Here is a 23,523-nt window from a genome sequence, read left to right on the forward strand (position 1 = left end):
ACTGTGCAAGTGTTGTAAAGCCAGTCTTCCCTGCAGTGCACTCTGTGCCTGCGCTGGAAACTGCCATCAGGAATGAACACTGTGCTGAGAGAACAGAGAGCTTTACATCTTATGAAATAATGCACATCTTTACCTTTTGAACATTTATTGGGTGAGTTGCTTGCAACCAACCCCACCATTGATCAGATTTATGTGTCCATCTGTCTGTTGTTATGGAACAATAACAACGTCTGTCTGTTGTTACAGCACACCGGCGTGCTTCCTTTAGCCGCGATTACACGCCAATGTCGTCCCTCCCTCCACCTCATGCCTTCTCGTGGTTCGGCGAGAGACGTGGTAAGATCCATACTCCGTGATCATTCCCACAAAATCACGAACTGCTCACCTTCACTCTTTCATTCCTCTTTTTCCCCACCTTTGGAATAAACTCCCATGCTCTCTTCAATCCCATTCTTCCCTCCAGGCAGCCACATGGTTGCAGAACCTAGACATTCAACTTTAGCGCACCCCATATTGGCCAAACGTAAGAAGAACATTCTGTGCTTGTCCAAGTATGTATGACCCAAAGACCAATGTGATATATTCCATGAGGGTTTTGCAGTTTATTGGTGGCAGCATGTTAATCACTGCAGCACCATCCAATATCTGTACCATAACATCTGTTTTTTTCCAGTTGTGTGCCGTTGTGTTAGGTGGTGAACACCATTTCCACACATGCCATAACCTCGAGAATCTCTTAAACTAAGCCAAATTAGAAAATTTAAGCTCCAGAATTGAACTGAGCGGCAGTTCCGACTGCTAAAAAAAGTATTCATTTGTCCAATTCGGAAATATTTGATATTTCAGGTGTCTCCGGGAGGTGTATGTTTAATATGATGGTTCAGTGACCAAGCGTGCTGTTTCTTATCAACCGTTTTGATGGAGTGCTTCAGCCACTTGGGGAGCGCTCTACAATATTCGCACTGTCACTGATTGCTGGATATGGATTAACTTGAACAATATTTAGGCAAGACAACTCACCTGTGAAGACCCTGCGTTTAATAGAAATTTTAAAAAGGAAACATTTCATTAACATCATAGCAGGATAGCCGAGAGGTACGCTAACCTGGGTTCAAATTACGACCCAGCTATGAACTGTCATCCTGATGTTTCATATGGAGGGTGATTCATTGATGTGTGTGCTGTTAAACAGGATGTCACATTGTTGAAGAAAAAACTCGACTTGGTCAAGCAATCACCAATACTCTGAGTTGAAATTTTATTGTTACGTTGGTACGGAGAAAGATGTAAGCAGCAAAGTACAAAATCTCTCTGACATTCTAGGACAGAACACTCGTTTATATAAAATGTAGTTATGGGCGTTTTTCCACCTGAAGAAACAGCAGGTTAATAAAAGGGCACTCAGTAGAGCGCATACCTCTGTCATGCAATGCCTGATTCAATAGAACATATCAGGAACAATAAATACATTGTTTTTAGCCCCATCTCTCAATGGTGAAGAATCACTTTAAAAATTAAATAAAACTCGTATACAGATTCAGATCTTCACCAAAATCTCATCAATTTGTCCTTGTCACACACCCAACCTACCCACCAAATTTCATCCGGATCCGTCCACAGTTTTTTGAGATATCCTGCACACAAACAAACAGACAGACAGGGGTGAAAACAACCTACTTCACCTTCGGTTGTGGAAGTAATAAGAAAAAAGGGAGTGGTAGTCATCTCGACTCCACCTCTCTCCATGCTCCACCTCTCCCCCGATTCCACCTCTCTCCATGCTCCACCTCTATCCCGGCTCCAACTCTCTCCATGCTCCACCTCTCCCCCGGCTCCACCTCTCTCCATGCTCCACCTCTCCCCCGGCTCCACCTCTCCCCCGGCTCCACCTCTCTCCATGCTCCACCTCTCCCCCGACTCCACATCTGCCCCGACTCCACCTCTCCCCCGGCTCCACCTCTCCCCATGCTCCACCTCTCTCCATGCTCCACCTCTCCCCGGCTCCACCTCTCCCCATGCTCCACCTCTCCCCCGACTCCACCTCTCCCCCGGCTCCACCTCTCCCCGGCTCCACCTCTCCCCATGCTCCACCTCTCCCCCGGCTCCACCTCTCCCCCGGCTCCACCTCTCCCCCGGCTCCACCTCTCCCCATGCTCCACCTCTCTCCTGGCTCCACCTCTCCCCGGCTCCACCTCTCCCCCGGCTCCACCTCTCCCCCGACTCCACCTCTCTCCCGGCTCCACCTCTCCCCGGCTCCACCCCTCCCCCGGCTCCACCTCTCCCCCGACTCCACCTCTCCCCATGCTCCACCTCTCCCCCGGCTCCACCTCTCCCCATGCTCCACCTCTCCCCATGCTCCACCTCTCCCGGCTCCACCTCTCCCCCGGCTCCACCTCTCCCCGACTCCACCTCTCCCCGGCTCCACCTCTCCCCCGACTCCACCTCTCTCCCGGCTCCACCTCTCCCCCGACTCCACCTCTCCCCATGCTCCACCTCTCCCCTGACTCCACCTCTCTCCCGGCTCCACCTCTCCCCATGCTCCACCTCTCCCCTGACTCCACCTCTCTCCCGGCTCCACCTCTCCCCCGGCTCCAACTCTCCCCATGCTCCACCTCTCCCCTGACTCCACCTCTCTCCCGGCTCCAACTCTCCCCATGCTCCAACTCTCCCCATGCTCCACCTCTCCCCATGACTCCACCTCTCCCGGCTCCACCTCTCCCCCGGCTCCAACTCTCCCCATGCTCCACCTCTCCCCATGCTCCACCTCTCCCCGGCTCCACCTCTCCCCATGCTCCACCTCTCCCCATGCTCCACCTCTCCCCTGACTCCACCTCTCCCGGCTCCAACTCTCCCCATGCTCCACCTCTCCCCCGACTCCACCTCTCCCCATGCTCCACCTCTCCCCATGCTCCACCTCTCCCCCGACTCCACCTCTCCCCCGACTCCACCTCTCCCCATGCTCCACCTCTCCCCGACTCCACCTCTCCCCGACTCCACCTCTCCCCATGCTCCACCTCTCCCCATGCTCCACCTCTCCCCCGACTCCACCTCTCCCCATGCTCCACCTCTCCCCGACTCCACCTCTCCCCATGCTCCACCTCTTCCCATGCTCCACCTCTCCCCATGCTCCACCTCTCCCCATGCTCCACCTCTCCCCATGCTCCACCTCTCCCCCGACTCCACCTCTCCCCCGACTCCACCTCTCCCCATGCTCCACCTCTCCCCCGACTCCACCTCTCCCCGACTCCACCTCTCCCCATGCTCCACCTCTCCCCATGCTCCACCTCTCCCCCGACTCCACCTCTCCCCATGCTCCACCTCTCCCCCGGCTCCACCTCTCTCCGTGCTCCACCTCTCCCCATGCCCCACCTCTCCCCATGCTCCACCTCTCCCCATGCTCCACCTCTCCCCCGACTCCACCTCTCCCCATGCTCCACCTCTCCCCGACTCCACCTCTCTCCATGCTCCAGCTCTCCCCATGCTCCACCTCTCCCCGTGCTCCAGCTCTCCCCAGGCTCCACCTCTCCCCCGACTCCACCTCTCCCCATGCTCCACCTCTCCCCATGCTCCACCTCTCTCCATGCTCCACCTCTCCCCATGCTCCACCTCTCCCCCGACTCCACCTCTCCCCATGCTCCACCTCTCCCCCGACTCCACCTCTCTCCATGCTCCACAATTCCTCCCTCGCTTTTCAGTCATCGATTTTTTCTCACTTCCTCCAATTCATTTTCCTTATTTTGGTGATTTTGCTTTGTGCTTCGTCTCGGTCCCTCGAACCTCGCTGGCCCGTGTCATGGCTCGAATCTCTGTGAGACCAGTTGTTTGGCTCCGGACTCTGCTCTTCTTCTTCATCTTCGTGGTCATCATCGCGGGCCACGTGCTCGGACATCCGAACCATTCGCCTTCGTACGACTTCCGTACATTCGTGGCGAAGTACAACAAGACATATCGCGATGACGCAGAATGGCGCAAACGTTTCGCCGTCTTCCAGGAAAACGTGTCCAACGCGAAAGTTCGACGAGCTGCGGACCGAGGTACGGCCGAGTACGGCGTGACGAAGTTCAGCGACATGACGGACCTTGAATTTCGCTTGAAGTATCTCAACCCGGCTCTGAGACTCGGCCCGACTCGGAGAAGTCCTCCCAAGAAGCCGATCATCGGCCCTCACCCGCCATCCTTCGACTGGAGACACCTCGGTGCTGTGACCGCAGTGAAAGACCAGGAAGAGTGCGGGTCTTGCTGGGCTTTCTCTGCCGTGGGGAACATCGAAGGACAATGGTTTCTCAAACAAAAGCGGCTGCTGTCCCTGTCCGAGCAGGAACTTGTGGACTGCGATAAAACGGACCTTGCATGTGCCGGTGGTTACCCGAGCTCGGCTTACGAGGCCATCATCTCCTTGGGTGGACTCATGGTGGAGAAAGATTATCCATACAAGGGACACGAACAGTTGGGTTGTGCCTTCTCCAAGGCCAAAGCGAAGGCTTACATCAACAGCTCAGTGGACCTCCCTTCTGATGAAGACCAAATGGCAACCTGGCTTGTGAAGAACGGACCCATCTCCATCGCTCTCAATGCCATGGCCATGATGTTCTACACTCACGGGATCTCGTATCCATACGAAGTGTTCTGCCTTCCTTGGGACCTCAATCATGCCGTTTTGATTGTAGGTTATGGTGTTGAAAAAGGTGTACCATTTTGGATCATAAAGAACAGCTGGGGTGTTGACTGGGGAGAAGATGGGTATTACAGGGTCTATCGAGGGGCTGGCGTTTGTGGTCTCAATCTCCTTTGTACATCGGCTGTCGTTGACTAATCTTGAAGCCTGGTGTTGCCGGCTTGGGATCTTAAGGTCCTGAGTTTGAGCCTTGTCCATTCGTTGAATTAACATCAGGTGGGTTGACAACCTGTCATTCTTCTGAGGTCAGCAAAATGAGTACCAGTGTACCGGTAATAGGGGCACTGAATCAGTGGCACAGCCGTGCCTTCAGACAATAATGCCACCAGCAGCCTTGTGCTGCATACAAAAGAGGAAGAGGAGGACTAAGCTTGAATTGGTCAAGTGCTGGAGGCGGCAGTTCGATCGTGGCTCAATCCCTCCATGGCTTCGAGCAGGCGCCCCACCACCACCTCATGTCATCCCCCATCTCGACCCATGATCTTTTTCACCCACAATTAATCCCTCTTCACCAAACCCTCTTACATGCATATTACTGTTTCCCCTTTGTTCATTCATTCCTTCACTGATTGTGTCCAACTCTGCACGACTGTCCCACTGTCAGCTCGTTCCCTTATTAACCTGTGCTCCCTCATTCTTCCATGAGCATCAGTCTTGGACAGAATAATATTGAGTGTGTAAAGCGCTCTAATAATTTACCCATCACCAAGGTCATACATGTAAATTATGAATTTTGCACACATATTTGTATCGTATACCATGTTAAACTGGACAACGATGAGGTCTTTCTGTTGTATTTCATAGAAAAGGCAACATTGAGGAACTCGATAATTTAAGTTTGTTGTATTATGTAAATAATTACCAGCTGAGTAATCATTTGCCACCAAATCAAACGTGTGGCAATGCATACTGAGAGCTGGGAGTCTTGATTGTATTCACTCATCACGGAAATAAATTTTACACCCTGAAATCTCTCTCTTGTCCGTACATCATTCTTTTTACCTTCGCAAACGTTGTTGCGAAGGTGATGTTTTGATCGCTGTGTATTAATTTAATTGTGAATGTGTGTGTTTGTTTTTTATCTTGCCAAAACGAAGTTTTTGCAAGATATGTTAGTCAGCTTGTATGTTTTTTTTTGTTTTGTTTTTGTTTGTCTGTAATCACGTATAAAAAATTCTGCAGAGCACAGTTATCATCGGAAATTTTTGTAACTTCGCATATCAGAGGCCTATAGAGGTCCCTTTCAGCGCACAAAATTTTGAAGGTCAAGGTCAAAGGTCAAGGTCACTGTCGCAAATCAGGGGAGTAATCATTTGCCACCAAATCAAACGTGTGGCAATGCATACGAAACCCTTATTTTTTGAGTAATTTTGATCGGATCGTCTTCAAACTTCATGGGAATATAGTTCATGGTCTGGCGCTCAGCTGATTAATTTTTGGTGGCGATTGGCCTTGACCTTCATGGTTAGCGCCTGAGGTCAAACATATTTGACCCCAAGGTCAAATTTTCAAGTTTTAGGAACCATATCGTGTAGTACCTCAGATTGAACACCTCGATGAGTGCTTTCTAGATATGTCAAGCTTGAGACATTATGACGTCATTTGGTGACGTTATGAGGCAAACGCAGATTTTTCATGGTTACTCTGTAGAACGATTCTCATCGGAATCTCTCGTAGGCAGATATTCCTCAAGGAGTCGCTCCTGGTGGATAGCAGCTCTGTTCAACTCAGTGTGACCTTAAAGAAGTCACACGTGGTCACCTTTTGGCAAGATACGGGTCACCCTGCGGGTGACATTGGTTTATTTTAACGTTATTCGCATAACTCCAAAAGTATTGAACTGAATCGCAGCAAATTTGGTGGGATGATTGGTTATTATCCGAGAACCATTTGATTAATTTTGGGAGCGATCGGGTCAAAGGTCAAGGTCAAAATCGTCTTTTACCATAGCACGGTCAATTTGTATCCAATTTGCATGCAACTAATGCCAAAATGTACAGAATTCAATGCCCCATCTTGTGATATGTGACATGACACAATGATGTAATAACCCTTATTAGCGGTTGGGAGTCAAAGGTCAGGGGGGGTCACGACATTACAAAATGTGCGGTTTTAGTCATAACACGGTCAATTCTTATCTGATTTGCATGAACCCAACAACAAAATGTTGACTGTTCTGTTCCCCACACTCTAATACCAATTACAAAATTAAGAGTACAAAGGTAAAGGTCGAGGTCATGAAAAGGTCAAAATCGTCATTTTGCCATGGTGCGGTCGATTTTTATCCAATTTGCATGCAACCAATGCCAAAATGTTGTGAATTCAATGCCCAATCTTTTGATATACGATATGACACAATGACGTCATTACCTTTGTTCGCGGTTTGGGTCAAAGGTCAGGGGGGTCAACGACCTTTATTATCATTACGCGGTCAATTCTTATACAATTTGCATGTAAGTAGATTTAAAATGTTTATAATTCAATTCCCTATCCTGTGATGTGTAATATTTGAGTGACTTTATTGGTGAGTTTTAAGCATTGTGGGGGGGGGGGGGGATGTCACTGAACTTACAAAATGTGCATACCTTAGTGTTCCACGTATGCACACTAAACAAAAAAAATGTTCCTTTTTATAAATTAGGAGCCAGCTGACGTATTACTTTTGGATTGCGCAACCACAACTAGTTGATGTCAACCATTCTAAAAAAAGCAACATCACCTGATGTGTGCTTCAAATGTGTCATTCTTATGTGCCATGATGCTTTCGGCTGCTGGTGCAATTTGAAGATATTAAAAAATAAAAGATATGCACATTTTATAGTTGTAAGGATGCAGGTAAGAAAAACGGTTAGCAGGCAAAAACATAGTTCTCTCCATGCAAACCAATGGGACTTTGGCACCAGGAGAGGCGTATATCACAACTTATAGTTCTATTTATCGATAGTACTTCAACCCCCTATCGTGCAACTAGCTAATGTCAACGCTCTACATATAGTACACACAGCTGAATTCGTACTTTCAGATGTCCTACTTTCTGAAAATTAATGTTTGTTTGTTCACAATAAATAACTTATTCAGAAAAACAGAAACTCGTGTGTGCTAAATGCCCCTAAAATGCCAGAAAATAATTTCTTAGAACGTGACCAGTTGTCATCAGATTGACTTGACACCGACACCCAAAAAGGTCAGGGAGTTCATCCAGAAATTGTACAATGTACGTGAATCAGTGTCAAACAGCAGGAAATTTAATGTTTTTTAAGCCATCATAACACATATGAGATGGCAGATGTGGTATGGGATTAAATACCCTCACAATCAACTGTTTCTGGGGGGGGGGGGGCAAAATGTAGCGTTGGCGAAGGTATGCGCTCTACTGAGTGCCCGTTCTAGTTATTGTATTTTTACTGGGTTGAAGGCTCATGGGGGATCTGCAACAAAAATTGTGCACACACATGCAGATAAATATGTGAGAGAACCCGGATTTGACGTAAGATGAACAGCTGCTGGAGGTTTCAGTGAGAAGTGAGTGAGAACTCTGGGTGCCGCCACTTCTGTGATTCTACCACTGAATTGAAAAAGACACAGAAGGATCACAGCCATTCACAACACACAGACCGTGGTGGCAACACCTTACACTCGCTCAGGTTAAATTACATCTGCCAATGTTTTGCCCAATCAATACAAGTATCAATACTTTCCTGTATCTCATCACCATCCCCTCTGATACCCACCTCACCTCCAAGCTTTGTGTCATCTGTAAATTTGGAAAGCTTCGTCTTTACCCCATTATCAAACTTCACAACTTATTTATAACTTCACAATTAATGAAGGTTAGATCTTCAAAATGTCGCCTTGTGTCGCGTCTCGATGGCTGAAATGCGCGAACTTATCAGAGGGATTGGTCACGTGATCTGGAGAGTCCGACAACACGTCATTCCGTCACGAGGTCATCTTGTGATTGCGCATGCGCGAACACTTCCGAAATTTCCAAGACGTTGCTAATCACTGAATAACCATACATTGACACTGTCAGGTTACATAACTTTTACCATGAGCTTGTTATACATTTAATCTCAACACAAACCTCACTAACTTCGTTTGACGTTCTTCCAATCGAATAATGTTTCAAACATTTTTCTGTGGCAACTCGCCAAGCCACCTGATTGGTCAAGTCGAACCACGTGATCAACCAGACAACCGTTATTTTCAAAAAGAAAACGAACCTTTTCACGTCGTTTCAGTTTGCTGATTTACAGCCATCGATCAGACTTTGTTCTTTCACCTTTTGCTGATTTCAAGTGTCTATTAAGAGCAATGGATTCTAATTTTGGACAGAAGCATCAGTTGAGCTTTGACAACAAACAGTCATCAACATCACGGGTGGAATTAAGGGCATCCAACAATTCCTCATCTCCACCACAGGTGGAATTGAGGTGGTCCAACAATCCCCCATCTCCCATCCCGGGAGGAATTGAGGTGGTCCAACAATCCCCCATCTCCCATCACGGGAGGAATTGAGGTGGTCCAACAATCCCCCATCTCCCATCCCGGGAGGAATTGAGGTGGTCCAACAATCCCCCATCTCCCATGACGGGAAGAATTGAGGTGGTCTAACAATCCCCCATCTCCCATCACGGGAGGAATTGAGGTGGTCTAACAATCCCCCATCTCCCATCACGGGAGGAATTGAGGTGGTCCAACAATCCCCCATCTCCCATGACGGGAAGAATTGAGGTGGTCTAACAATCCCCCATCTCCCATCACGGGAGGAATTGAGGTGGTCTAACAATCCCTCTTCTCCATCACGGGAGGAATTGAGGTGGTCTAACAATCCCCCATCTCCCATCACGGGAGGAATTGAGGTGGTCCAACAATCCCCCATCTCCATCACGGGAGGAATTGAGGTGGTCTAACAATCCCTCATCACTCTCACGTCTGTATGCGATGTTGGCTGACAATTCCCCATCTCCATCATGGGTGGAATTGAGGTGGTCCAACAATCCCCCCTCTCAATCACATGTGGAGTCAAGGTGGGAGAGAAATTCTTCATCTCCACGGTCTCCAGAACAGAGGTTGGAACACAGTTCCTCATCTTCCTTGCCTCTGGATATCCCTCTCCAGGTAAGCGAGATGTTAAGTGTTATCTCTTTTAAAGATCACCTGCACTTTCGACCGGTGAGCATATGCGATTCAGCAGTGTCTGTGAGTGCGTGAGTGAGTGTCATTGAGTTAGTCAATTCGTAAGCACTTTGGTCATTATGGAATGTGGAATTATGGAATGTCATTCCACCTGTGGTGGAGATGAGGAATTGTTGGATGCCCTTAATTCCACCCGTGATGTTGATGACTGTTTGTTGTCAAAGCTCAACTGATGCTTCTGTCCAAAACTACCCACACAATTTCGATGAAACTTGACCACAACCTTCATCACCCATGATGTACCAATTATTGTTCACAACATTAAAATAATCAGGGTCTGAGGGGGTCTGTGGGGGGTTTGAGTGCCTGTTGCTCCTTATGCAGGTGAGCTTCGGGACAAGCGGTCCTATTTTTTGTCATGGAGAAGGGACGTGTTGGTTGAAGTTAAAAACCCACTTTATTCCACCGATCAATATCATGTCCCCTGCAGTTGAGTTCCGAGATGTGAGCAGATCCTCACCTTTTATTTGTAAATTTTCATTGTGAGGTTTGTGATGAAGTTACTCGATTGTTAAGGTGAAATAACGATACTGAGAAACATCTTGTTTAAAGATCTTGATGTATTCTTTCTCTGATCTTTGAATGAAACATGTTTTCTCAATTTGTATTGTTGTTCAGATCGAGCAGTATGACGTCATCAAAAAGCTCGGTGAAGGAGGTCAGGGAGCAGTTTACAAAGCGAGGAACACCTTGTGAGGTGATGAGGTACGGAAAGGTGTTGTGCTTTCAGGGTTGTGGTCAGGGTTCATAAAGGTGAACATGAAAATGTTTTCCTCTTCCTGTACCTCCATCTGTAAATTAATTCATTAAATCTCAATTCGCTCCCTTAAAGTTTCCTCCAACATGTGAAGTTCATGTAAATGAGTGTAAATGTGGTAAAATTCACCTCAATTACCTTGTTTATCCTCTTCGTGCATTTATAAACTTGTGTATGCTTGGTGTTGGCTAAATGGTTCAGGTGGTGAACTTGGGATCTGAGGCATCCTGGGTTCAAACCCCACTTGGCTGTTGAATTAATAACAGGTGGGGTTGATTCTGCCTGTCATCCTTCTGAGATCGGCAAAATGAGTGCCAGCTCGCTGGTATCCTGTGTCGGAGTGGCCACCCGTCCAGGATTGTGCCCAATAGCCAAGGAGACTGCTGAGGTAGCACCAACGCTCTACACAGAGTATGGTCCCAATGGATGGATGGATGGAAACTCATCTCTTTTCCCTGAACTCTGAACTTTACCTTTTGCTGATGGAACCTGATGATGTGATTGTCTGTTCCCCTTCTACCTTTGATAAGTATGTTACCATATTGGTCTGCATGTTTTGTGAAGGTGAGCACGATGCTTGTGAGATGTAAATTGATGTAAATGGTCTGACTCACACCTGTGCACCTGGCACTGCATCACAAGTTAATGATCAACTTTTACCTGTCTGTATCTCTTCCAGGTTTAATTTCCTTGAAAGCAATTAAAGTTTCCTTGAAGAACGACTTTGAGAAAGTGAGTTTATTTCATGCCATTTGGGGTTTGAGTGCAAATCACAGCGAAATGTGACTTTACCTGTAACGTCCGTTCATGATTTCCACCTGTTGGTCGAAAGTAAACAGATTCACAAAGTAAACAGGTGTTACTGGGACCAATTAAAACGTCATCTTTACCTTTTACATCACAAAAATAAAAATATTTTAACTTCAATAAGGAATATTCCTGAGAATATGGAATATGATGAAACTTTGTCTCAAGAGAGTATCCAGTCCTGAAATGTATTAATGAGGTTAAAATCTCGGTTTTGGGGACGACCTGGACTCATACATTGTACCCCACATGTCGTCACTTTATTCTCTCTCTCTCTCTCTCTCTCTCTCTCTCTCTCTCTCTCTCTCTCTCTCTCTCTCTCTCTCTCTCTCTCTCTCTCTCTCTCTCTCTCTCTCTCCCTCTCTCTCTCTCTCTATCTATATCTCTATCTCTATCTCTATCTCTCTCTCTCTTTTCCTCCATCTCTCTCTTTTTCCTCCATTTCTCTCTTTTTCCTCCATCTCTCTCTTTTTCCTCCATCTCTCTCTTTTTCCTCCATTTCTCTCTTTTTCCTCCATTTCTCTCTTTTTCCTCCATCTCTCTCTTTTTCCTCCATTTCTCTCTTTTTCCTCCATCTCTCTCTCCCTCTGTTTCCTCCATATCTCTCTCTCCTTCACTCCCTCTCTCTCTCATTGCAGTTTTCAAAAGAAGCCTCCATCATTTCTTCCTTGCATCATCCAAACATCAGTAAGTGAGCATTTCATTTCAAACGATAAATTGTTCTTTCATCGTGATGATGTTAAATCATGATGCTTTGTTTGTATTATTACTGTTATTCACTGAAAAGGTTTGTTTTCCTTCATTTGAATATGGATGGGTTGAGGACCCTGGAAATCTTTCCAAAAAGTAGGCCATCTTGTGCTCGTGGCATGGTCAGATTACCTGGATGGGGTTAACTCTTTCATTCACAATACCTATCAGTGACATGTTGGGACACAGATACAGCAGGGATACAATGGGCCAAATGGTCTTTCAATGTGCAGCATTGGCAGCACGGTGCATCCACAGAACTTCCGAAAGGACCGTCTGGTGAACCCTCACATCGACCTTCTTAACAATAATCCTCTTCAGGAAGTTCAATCATTCAAACTCCTAGGTCTCACAATCAGCAATGATCTTTCTTCGGCAAACCACATTCCAAAGTTGGTCTCCAAGGCCAGCCACTGACTGGGCATCCTGCGTCATACAACGTCCTTCCTTGGTACACCTGAACTCCAATTAAACGACAAGACTTTCATCCGCAGCTTTATGGAGCACATACTCTCTCTCCTATGGGTTGGCTCCCCAACTCACACCTTACTCAGGTCAACGCCATGGAAACCAAGACCTTCAGGATCATTGGAATCTTCTTTGTGGGCCGATCACTTTCCTGTCGCAGACAGGTCGGTGGTTTCTCTATCTGTACGGCCGATCTTTTTTGGTCTGATCTTGCAACCTCTGCTCTTTCCGTGCTTCCCCAGCCTTTACCCCTCCACCCGAGGTCTCTGCTGGGCAGGCAAGGTCCACCATCAATCCCCTTCTTGTGAAACTTCCAAAATCCAGGATCACTGCTCATCTCCACTCATTCGTTCCTCTTTCTTCCACCTGTGCAACCAAACACCACATTCTCCCCAATGTTATTCTTCTCTCCAACTCTTCAAGACAGCTGTTATCACCATTTCAAATAAGCCCCCCCTCCCTCATCCAAAAACATGACAATTTCTACCCCAGTTCATGCCCCCCCCCCTCTCCACATCCTTCCAAATTTACAGTTTTTTTCCGAACTGACAGTATGTTTCTGGTTCCATCTTGTCCACCCCATGCGTCCTGTCGACACCCATTGCTTGTCCCAATCTCCCCCTATTTTGTTTTTCAACCCCACTATAAGTGTGTCTGTCTCTCTCGTTCCTTTTGTTCTGTTGTCTCCTGATCTGTTCAGTGTTCTCGCTCTTCCATGAGCCTTGACTCTGTATATAAAAAAATTAATTGTGTTCATTTCATGGTGAAACTAAGATGGGGAAACACGAGATTGTGCCTTTTATTTCCCGATAGAATGAATGGAAGATAATGTTTGCATCAGAAAATCGATCAGTCAGAAACGAGATGGAATAAAGAGTAACCCAACTACTTCAGACTCCTGGTAATAACGACTTACCCCAACTACATCACACTCCCAGTAATAACGACTTACCCCAACTACTTCACACTCCCAGTAATAACAACTTACCTCAACTACTTCACACTCCTCGAAATAACGACTTTCCTCCAACTACTTCATACTTCACACTCATGATCATGGATGGTGTCCTGGAGACGATCAAGGTGAGTGTTCCCTCCTTACAATCGACCGAACCTTCGTGACGATCTTAGTGTTCATGATCGATGTGAATGTCGATGCAGTGAGTTCTTTCATAGATATGAGTATCTTCATCAGATTTCACATCAACACAAACCAGAGAAATCATGAACAAGGTTGAAAGAAGAAAAACGTTTCTTGTTTTCAGAAACAATCATTTCACGGGATCACATCATTGCCATCGTCAGACAGTCGGGTTGTACATTTTGTTCACTGCTTGGTTTTTCCCATCCTTGGCAAAGTAAGAATGTAAAAATGATTGAAATAATTACAATTTCCATCAACAATATGAATTTTGGAGTGAATAGGCTCAAAGCATTGTGGTTGGATTGTCCAAGAGGTCGTTGGTTCGAATCCAACAATGGCCCAGTCATTCCGAAGACTAAAACCCAGTTTACGTCCACCCGAGGGAGGGTACACACATTGATGAATCACTGTGCTTGTGAAACACCAGGGTGACAGTTTATAGTTGGTTCCGTGGGTTTGGATTCAAAGCCAGGCGAAACGGCTTCAAGGCAAGTGGGCAAACCTCTCGGTCACCCTGTGGGACCCCATCATCCTGAGACGATGTAATAAAACCTCTTGATATAAAGTTTGGATTGTAAAGCACAGAACGTATCCTTTGAGTTCACTTTGAGATGAAAATGTTGTGTGCACCTGCTTGGTGAACGTGTTGTGTGCACCTGCTTTGGTGAATGAATCAGTGAATTTTACAGATCTGTCTCTTTACAGTACGTCGGATGCAAGAATCGGCCGTTTCACTACAAACCTCCATCTTCTGCTGGGTCCCAGTGCGCTGAGCTCTTAAAATCCATGCTCTGTGTCGATCCAACAAAGAGGATCTCAATGAAGGTGTGTGATAACGGAGCAGCTTCTACTTTTGATATTTTATTGGATTTACCAAAAGTTCGAGCAGGACTGTGAAAGTTCACTATTGTGGGACTGAGTGGTTCTTGGCCAAATGAGATGGCGTGTGATGGTAATTACTCAAGATTCGGGATGGACCGAATTGTTTTACCTTGAAGGAAATCCTCGTGCATCCATGGATAAACAAGAGGACACCTGGTGTGAAGAAACGTTCCCGTGACTCCGAGAGCACGGATGCAAGACCAGTCAAACGTCTGTGCACATCTAAAGGTACTGGTTCTCTGCTGGACTGTGGTTCTGCTGTTTAACATCTACTGATTCTCGTGAACCTCATGAGCAAGTTCCTGTTTTCCAATCCAATTGTATTATTTATTCTGCTCATTATTCATGGATCAACAACCATTTGGCCTGGGCTTGGCCACGTGGTGTGCATCATTCCCCTTACGATGATGGAGCAATTTTCGAGTCACCTCAGTCTCACAACATCAGCAGTTGGATGGGGCCGACCAATGATGGGCCAGGATGAAGCCTGTGCATTTCATGTTGTTTGTGATGGAGTTGTAAATGAGGTCGATTTTCCTTGTCCTTTTGCTTTGGCATCTGCTTTCCCTGTCAACAATGGCGTGAACTGTGGGGGAGTGCAAGTTTGGGCAATTATGGGATGTCAAATCTGAAGCAATTGGGCCATCCCGTGGGAAACAAGAACTCACCCTAAACTTGTACTTGATCACCACTGCCTTCCTTATTTTTCGTTTTTCACCTGCATTCTTTCAGGGTTTCTCATTTACCAACATCATGACTGAAGTAACTGTGACTTCCTGTTCAACTTGAGTGTTAAACATCCCCAATTGATACTGACCATGTTTTGGTGTTTGCTGTTTGATCCATTTGGTGTTTGTGTGTGGATTGCTGCCTTGATTTATATTTCTTGGACCTGTTTTTGTCGGATGCCCTTCGTGTCACACATTGGTCTTACCGGATGGATGCTTTTTCAACTCGGTTTCATCGTAGGACATTACAATGATGTGGAAAGACTTGGTGTCCTCAGCCTCAACCTGAGCAAGGAGTGAGGCAGGGGTACCAGCCCAGACATGAGAGCGGTACTCCATCCAGCTGCAGTTGAAGGCTTTGCCATTTGTTAAAAGTTGAACAGGAGCAAAAACAGAGAGCTTGGACCATCATTATGGAGAAATGCTAACACTTGCAACGGTGGGTGAAATTGGTGACTGAAAACCATCTTTGTGAGAATGTTGAAGAGTAAAAGCAATTGTTGAAATGTTACGGTCATGAATGTTCCTCCTTGACACCATGCATGTCTGAATTTCTCGCCCACCCCCTCCCCCCCCCCCCGTTCCATTGAGAGCCAAGTTCACAGTTTCCAGGCCTTCTGCAATAAAAAGGCCAATACAAGGATGTCGAAGACTCACCATTGCTGCGAGAGGACCCATGCTTTTTGTTCATAGAAGTGGGCCACGTGGACCAAGGAGACTCCCACATTCTGCAGCCACGTGGTCCCACCACCAATATGTTGCAATTCACTGCAAAGAGAAGACCATCATTCTTTTTGTTCATTGAAGTGGGCCACATGGTCCCACCAATGTGTTGCCATTGACGGTGAAGTGAATATTACCGTGCCTATTATTCAAATGTGGGCCACATGGGTCGAAGGACTCACGTCGTGTTGAGTGGCCATGTGGTCCCAGTGTAAGTATTTGAACCTTCAGACTGAGGAGTGCTGCCAAGCTTATGGGCAGGTGTTGATGTCAGACAGTGGGGAGCCACTAAAAATAACTCTGCACTTGAAATGATCAGAAGAGTGCCCATTCTGGTCAACTCAACTTTTTCTCTACAAATGTACAGAATCCGAATGTGAAGTATCAGTGATGTTTAAGGTAGAATGGCTAGCCAGTTTAACAACGCATTCGTTTTTCTTTTATTTTCAGCATAGGAATGCGATTGTAAACCAAAACAGGGTGAGAGGAGGGGGAGTTGTGTAAAATAAGGGGGACGAAAGAGCGGGAGAAAGAGGAATGGAGGAGGCTTGAACAGCCTCGGAAGAGGCTGAATGGAAAGGAGGGGGTCGTGTGACGGTTGTGGGCCGGGGTTGGACTTTGTGCACCCCCCCCCCCCCGAGGGAAAGGAAGCACACACACATAGATATTAGTTATTTATTTATTATTCTGTTTAGAGGAAGCTAAATCGTATCATTGTGATCAATATGCATTGTGTGTGTGTGTAAGCAGCATAAGTGTCTGTTCCTTTTCCCTCTTTCGATCTACCTCTCTATGTCTATCTTTCTATCCCTTCCATTTAACACCATTCCCTTCCATTCACTTCCATTACTCACCAGTCACGTTCATTGCTCGCCTGCTCACAAACCCTTTCACTCATTTGCTCACATGGTAGCAGAATAATGGCGATGCCCGGCGTAAGTAGAGACAGAAGTCGCTCAGGTAGAGATTGTTTCGACCCCTTCATGCACCCGCCCCTTCGCGAGACATCAATGCAACACCGCAAGGCCAATGGAAAACAGCCACTGAGGGGTAGGGGCAGGGTACACACCCAGATCGGTGGCAAAATCTCTCGCTTCTACAAATGCCCGAGACAGATCAGAGTTTTGAGAGCCTCTTCCCAGAGATATTTTCCACTTTTCGTTTTGTTCCACCAGAGCAGATTTTTGAAACCTCACACCAGTTTCTCTTCCATGTCACGTCTTCATTTCCACATAGTTTTACTCATATCGCCCCAGTGCCGTATTTTCTAGTGCTGCCTTCCAAACATCAAAGCCTGGCAATATTTACATGGAACGAGCTGTCCTGAGGCCGCAGAACATCCCGCTGGCCGGACAGGTTCCGACTCGGGACCGCAGACCAATGGGGCTCTGTTGCAAGGGTAGACAACGAGGTGCGAGTTTGGGCAAGATAGCTCCAGAAGGAGTGATCTCAGGGGGAGTGAAGGCTCGACAAAGTCCCTCAAACTTTTCGTTTTTTTCAAACCTCAACATTCTCTTTCCCCCTCAACCCAATCTCTCAATGTCTTCCTCCTTGATCCAGTATTGTAGTTCTGTGTTAAGTCATTGTGTATAAGTGCTCCAGGGTCGGGTAATCAATAAAGATTTCTGATCAATAAAGATTCCGTGGCATGAGGTAACATATCAGTATTCAATTGAAACATGAGATTACCGAAATTTAAATAGAACAAATCATCAACTTTCAAAACCTTATTTCTGAGAAATAACACATCAGTATGAGAGTGAAAACCAGTGTTAGTAACAATTCTGATTGCTCAGTTTTGAATCAATAAAATTCTGACTGAAATTTGTTCACGTAGCAGCATGACAGAACTCTGTTTAGTTTTTCTGATTACAGACTAGCAACTTTCACTTCTACATTTTATTAATAAACATCGTTAACCATGTAAACATCAATTAAAATGCTTCAAATATGTCTTTATCATTTTTCTTGACCCTCAAAACGTAGGTCTAGACATCTCATTTGTCAGGTTTGCATGCATCGTAACAAAGTTACAGCAGAAAATAGATTTTTTGGTAATGGCGGTAGCTACTTAGCATAATAATAGACTTTTGGCATGTTACAAATTTTATTAGTCTGTAGTTTTGATCTATTGCTCAAGGGCCATTTCTAAGATGCGTACATATGAACAATGCATTTATTTAAACTAGTGCATGCCCGTACGTGCAAAAAAAAAAAATAATAACTTTCACACCGCGTGCCAGAAACAACAGACACAGGCCGTTCCTTCGCTCTCGCGTGCCCGTACGTGCCCCCTCTCTCTCTCTTGTGTCAAAAAATAAAATAAAATAAAGAATAATAAAAGAACAAGAATTGTGACGTCAATCATGACGTCATAGCACCGTGTCCTTTCATTGGTTTGGTAAATAAATGGCCATAACTTGGGAACCAGTTGTCCGATTAATATCAAACCTTGAAAAGGCACATCCACAGAGTCCCAGCAATATACCTGGCAAGTTTCAATGAGATCAGACCAGTGGTTGTCGAGAAACAGCGGTCGCAGACACACAGACACAGACACAGACACAGACACACACACACACACACACACACACACACACACACACACACACACACACACACACACACACACACACACACACACACACACACACACAGAGAGATTGCTGGAACTATAGATAGACTAGTGCATGCCCGTAGTCCAAGAACAATATCAAACCTTGAAAAGGCACATACTCAGGTCCCCAGTGTCAATTGTGACGTCATATCAAACGAAGAAGAAGAATTGTGACAAAAATCGTGACGTCATAGCACCGTTTCCTGTCATTGGTTGGCAAATAAACGGCCCTAACTTGGAAACCGCTTGTCCGATTAATATGAAACCTTGAAAAGGCACATCCACAGGGCCCCAGCAATATTCCTGGCAAGTTTCAATGAGATCGGACCAGTGGTTGTCGAGAAACAGCGGTCGCAGACACACAGACACACAGACACTGCTGGAATTATAGATAGATGGTATCGTAGTGCCTGTCCCAAGAAAGTGCCTAAAGTTGTCAATTTGGTGGCCATTTTGTTGATGCTAATTAGATGGTCAAAAACTCAAAATTCAGCTTGAGAACAGGGCTAGTCGAATTCAGCATACCTTAATTATGTTAAAAAGTCATGTTCCCAACTTTTACTAAAAAAATGCTTCTGGGATGCACATTTCTCAGAAATACATCTCGTCTAGAACCTCACCGTTGAAAGGTCTGTATGTGAAGCGTGAACCTCGTTGGGATGCTCTGCCTGAGCGTTCCCACCTCGAGATATGGCACATTATATCCTGCTTATTTATTCGCCAGGGCTCGTGGCAACGTGCGCTCTGCACTGGTTTGTCTGGCTGTGCAGAGGGATGGCAGGACGTCGACAGCAAGGCAGGGATTGTGGAAGGACGGCAGTCACCTCGGATCAGGTTCTCGAGGAAGAAGTTCTCCAAGAAGAAGCGCATTCTGGCCGGCAATCTGACACAAATAATGTTCTGAATAAGAGGCTCGAACGACTCCACGCTACCCCTTTTAAAAGCCATAGGCGAAGGATGGGACGAGGAACGGAAAGCGACGCAATGTGGGCCAAATCCTGCACCTCTATTGGGCCACAGCGGTCCTGCCACGCCCTGCCAGGCTCTGGGACCGGAAACCGGCTCAGATGCCTCCCAGCTCCGGCACGGCTCGGAGCTCCTGACTTAACATGGGGCGAGCTCCCCAAGCCGACACCCCGGCCCTGAATGTGCACCAAGTGCAGTCTGAATGTCGGATGGCAGCGGGCTTTCGCCTCCACCAACGAGCTCCTTCAGGAACCAAAATGTACATCCAGGACCCGAACCAAACTCCCTGATCGCCCTTCTGATGCACACCCGGGACCCGAACCCCCCCTTGCTGCCCTCGGTCTTGCCGTGGTCTAACGACTGTATGAAGGCTGTATCAATTCCGGACGCTCACCTGGGACGTTCCGGGTGAGATGCGGTGGAGCTATTAGCATCTCTTGCATTGTTGAGCATCGCGCGGGACCAAGCACACTCTGACGCGTGGTGCTCCTCAAAATAGAGTGGCGAATCGTAGCGATGCAGAGGTACGAGGGAGAGTGGGAATATTTTTCCCGTGTGCGGGAGGCGTTTGTGGTCAAAGTGGTGAAATTTGGTGAGCGAGTTGTGGAGTAAGGTGAGGTGCCGGTTGGGAATTGGCATGCAGATTTAAATTAAATAATGGCGCGCGAATTCTCATGTGCGGGTTGTTTAATGTGCAGCAGAGATGGGTGTGCTCCGAGGCACGGAAGGCACCGCGGTGTGCTTTTTAACAATTGCCAATTGAATGACGTGTGTGCTTACATGTTTGTGGTGTACCATGGCAAAAAAGAAAGGGTTAGAGAACAGGTAAGAGTATGAATCACAGATATTTATTAGACCTAACTATGAGACCCCACGCAACGGACTTTGTCCCGTTAACCCACAAGACATGAGGGAAGGACGAACGACATGAATACTCATGAAATAACTGCTTGGAGATCACTATGTTGTTGGGTGCCATTGCCTTTGAGGTATACCGTTTTGCAGTACAACAAAACAACAATATATTTGTATATCTACATGGTCTCGGCTCATGGAAGAAACCGCTTCACCTGACCATGTGAAACTTGATACAAATCATCCGATATGAATGGTGCAAGCAGTGTGAAAATAATAAAGACATGGGTCATGTGGTGTGGCAGTACACAATCAAATCATGAGACATACATCGAGGATGTGAATTGATCACATGGGGCAAGCATGGCCTCAATCTAAGCTGTGTTGACAGGTATAGCTGGCCACAGCGCTGCTCGATTTACAATACAACCAACAGATGCACAACCAAAAGTTCCATTTTGCTCTGAGCTGTGAAGAAAATTCAAAGGTAAATGTGACCGCAGTAAGAAACGGAGTGTTGCACTGGAAAGGAGGGTAGAAAAAGGTGCAATGATGGTATGTGAGGAGATTGATGCTGTAGGCAATACCTGGAAGTGACATTTTCAGTTTGAAAACATGATCGTCATGACTTTTTTTTCATTGTGATGCGGACATAGTGGGCCCTGCAACTTCTCAAAGTGGTCGGAGCAGGGAAGTACGCCGGAGCATTCCATCTCTCAGGTGAACCCTGGGGATGGATGGAGAGAGTTCCGGTATGTCAATAATATTTTACATGCTGAGGTCGATTCAGAGACAGCGAAGATGTCATCCACGTACTGATATAATCGATGGAGGGGGGTTGAACTCCAGGATGTGGATCTGTAAAGGCACGTTTTTCTCAGTAACCTACAAAGATGTTTGCCAAGACGGGACCTCGAGGAGATCCCATCACGACACCATCGATCTGAGTATACATTGAATCAATGAAACTGAACTCGACAGAACGGGTCGCCATATTCATTAATTCAACGAAGACAGACTCGGAGATCGGTGGAGGTGTCAAGCCACTATGATACAGGAGTTGCACACAGATTTCAATCAATCTATCAAAGTAGAGATGATGAATGAACTCACATCAGATGTCACAGTTGGAAGTTACAAAGGCCCAAAGAAACCTGCCATGCCTCTGAATGAAGCTCAGGATACAAATTTTCCCCCAGAATATGTGATACTGATATATTCATCCTGTTGGTCCATTTCTACTCCACTTTGGAACTGACTTGTAGTGTAGCGGTGATGGACAGAAGCTCGGGAACATTACCAATGACATCAAAGCAACACCGGAGAAGCACACCAATGTTGCTTCACTACTTTTATGTACACATGCATTAATAGGTTTTGATACAGTCCCTCATTTGTTTCGAATTTGCAAGGGTAATTGTTATAAAGACACTGAAATCTGGAGAGAAAGTAGAACATATTGGCAAACTTGATGCCAATATGGATGATGTCTTGGATGAAGCAATGTCTTTTATTGCTTCTTGTTATGGAGCACCTAATTATCAGAACATGTCAGAGGTCTGATACTACACATAGTCAACAAAGAAAGCTAAACCTAAAGTGATGTCAGCTCCTGAATTGAAGACGTTGCCACGTACGACTGAAGCATTTAAACAAAATGTTCATCGAGCACATCTTGAGGTATGTGGTTTTAGTGGAGGCTCGTGGAAGAACTAGTACTAGTACAGGACAAAATGAACAGGAGAGAGAGAGGGGGTGGTGGAACACCAACAGCAGAGGCGAAGGCTAACATAGAGGGAGTGTTGGATAAACAATGGGTGTGGGGAGGAATGGTGGGCAGGAAAGGATACATGGGGTGGACAAGATGGATAGAGCAAACTCTCAGGAGGGAAAAAAACTGGAAATTTGGAAGGAGGAGGGATTGGTGGGGGTTGGGTTAACGAGGGAAGAAAAGATAATGGTTTTGGATTGTGGATGACCTGTAATGGTGGTGAACAGCTGAAAAGAAGAATGAGATTGAAGGGAATGTGGAAGTTAGTTCTACAGGTGGGGAAAAAAAAATGAGGTCTGAATGAGTTGAGGTGAGCAGCGATCCTGGATTTCGGTAATTTCATCAGAAGGGGACTGATGGTTGACCATGTGTACCCTACAGAAACCTGGGAGGCCAAAGCACGGAATCAGCAGAGGGTGCAAGAACAGAAAGGAGGTGGAAGAAGACAGAGAGACTTGCGATAACGAAGTGATTGGCCCATAGACTCAGCTTTGTTGCGGGAGATTCCAATAATCTTGAAGGCCTTCGTTTCCACAGTGTAAAGCTGAGCAGGATGTGAGGCAGGAGAGCCAGCCCTGAGGGAAGAGCAGTACTCCATCAAGCTGTGGATGAAAGCCTTGCAGGTGGAAAGGAGTTCAGGTGTACCAATGAAGGACTTTAGGCCATCAGCCGTAAGCTGTATCGTGCAGTTTCGTTCCACTCACCGGGGGGGGGGGGGTAGACAAAACCTTGATAATATGATAGTATATATCCAAATACATACGTATCCAAAAGTTCTCCACTAAAATAGCTGCAGTTATTGTGTATTTTCATCTTAAAAATCGATGCATTCCCCGCGCTCTCTCATTTGAATTTTCTCCACTCTGATCACGTGTGGGCCACGTGACGCCTCGACAGCCAATAGATGCTCCCAACGCATCCCGATTTTGTTAGTCAGACATACCGCATTTGGAAATTGTTATTGGAAAAAAATAAATAGTTGCGTTTTTTTCAGTTTTGCGTTCGTTTCTCACTGCCAAGATCGTATTACACGCGGCTGCTTCTACATTCTACAAAACTCGTGCCTGACCTTGATTTCTTATCTCGTCAGCGATTGGTTATTGCTTCCAAACTAAGCTTGACCAATGGGACGACAGGAAACAGCGGGCATTGATTTCAAGACAACGCGCCATTTTCCATTC

General features: G+C 46.3%; 1 protein-coding gene and 2 long non-coding RNA genes across 4 annotated transcripts; 2 read left to right on the forward strand and 1 right to left on the reverse strand.

The window, feature by feature from the left end:
- Window positions 1-3,630: 3,630 nt before the first annotated feature.
- On the forward strand, window positions 3,631-5,649 carry LOC147030797 (cathepsin L-like). The gene has a single exon (XM_085875219.1). The coding sequence runs from the start codon at window positions 3,632-3,634 to the stop codon at window positions 4,811-4,813; it is 1,182 nt and encodes a 393-aa protein (XP_085731345.1). The 5' UTR covers window position 3,631; the 3' UTR covers window positions 4,814-5,649.
- Window positions 5,650-7,633: 1,984 nt separating this feature from the next.
- LOC147030798 (uncharacterized) lies at window positions 7,634-17,118 on the reverse strand. The gene is made up of 4 exons (XR_015056510.1): window positions 16,988-17,118; window positions 16,068-16,178; window positions 11,424-11,449; window positions 7,634-8,240 (listed from the first exon to the last, which is right to left on the reverse strand). It is a non-coding gene; the product is annotated as an uncharacterized LOC147030798 (long non-coding RNA).
- Window positions 9,210-16,989, forward strand: LOC147030799 (uncharacterized). Of its 2 annotated transcripts, none has more exons than XR_015056512.1 (6): window positions 9,210-11,019; window positions 11,311-11,363; window positions 12,077-12,125; window positions 14,506-14,625; window positions 14,799-14,910; window positions 15,652-16,989. It is a non-coding gene; the product is annotated as an uncharacterized LOC147030799 (long non-coding RNA). The 2 variants fall into 2 exon arrangements; XR_015056511.1 differs by having other exon boundaries at window positions 9,210-10,579.
- Window positions 17,119-23,523: the final 6,405 nt, after the last annotated feature.

This window comes from Eptatretus burgeri, chromosome 3, assembly GCF_056783735.1.
Source record: "Eptatretus burgeri isolate ZD-2024b chromosome 3, Ebu_testis_v1, whole genome shotgun sequence".
Classification (NCBI taxonomy): Eukaryota; Metazoa; Chordata; class Myxini; order Myxiniformes; family Myxinidae; genus Eptatretus; species Eptatretus burgeri.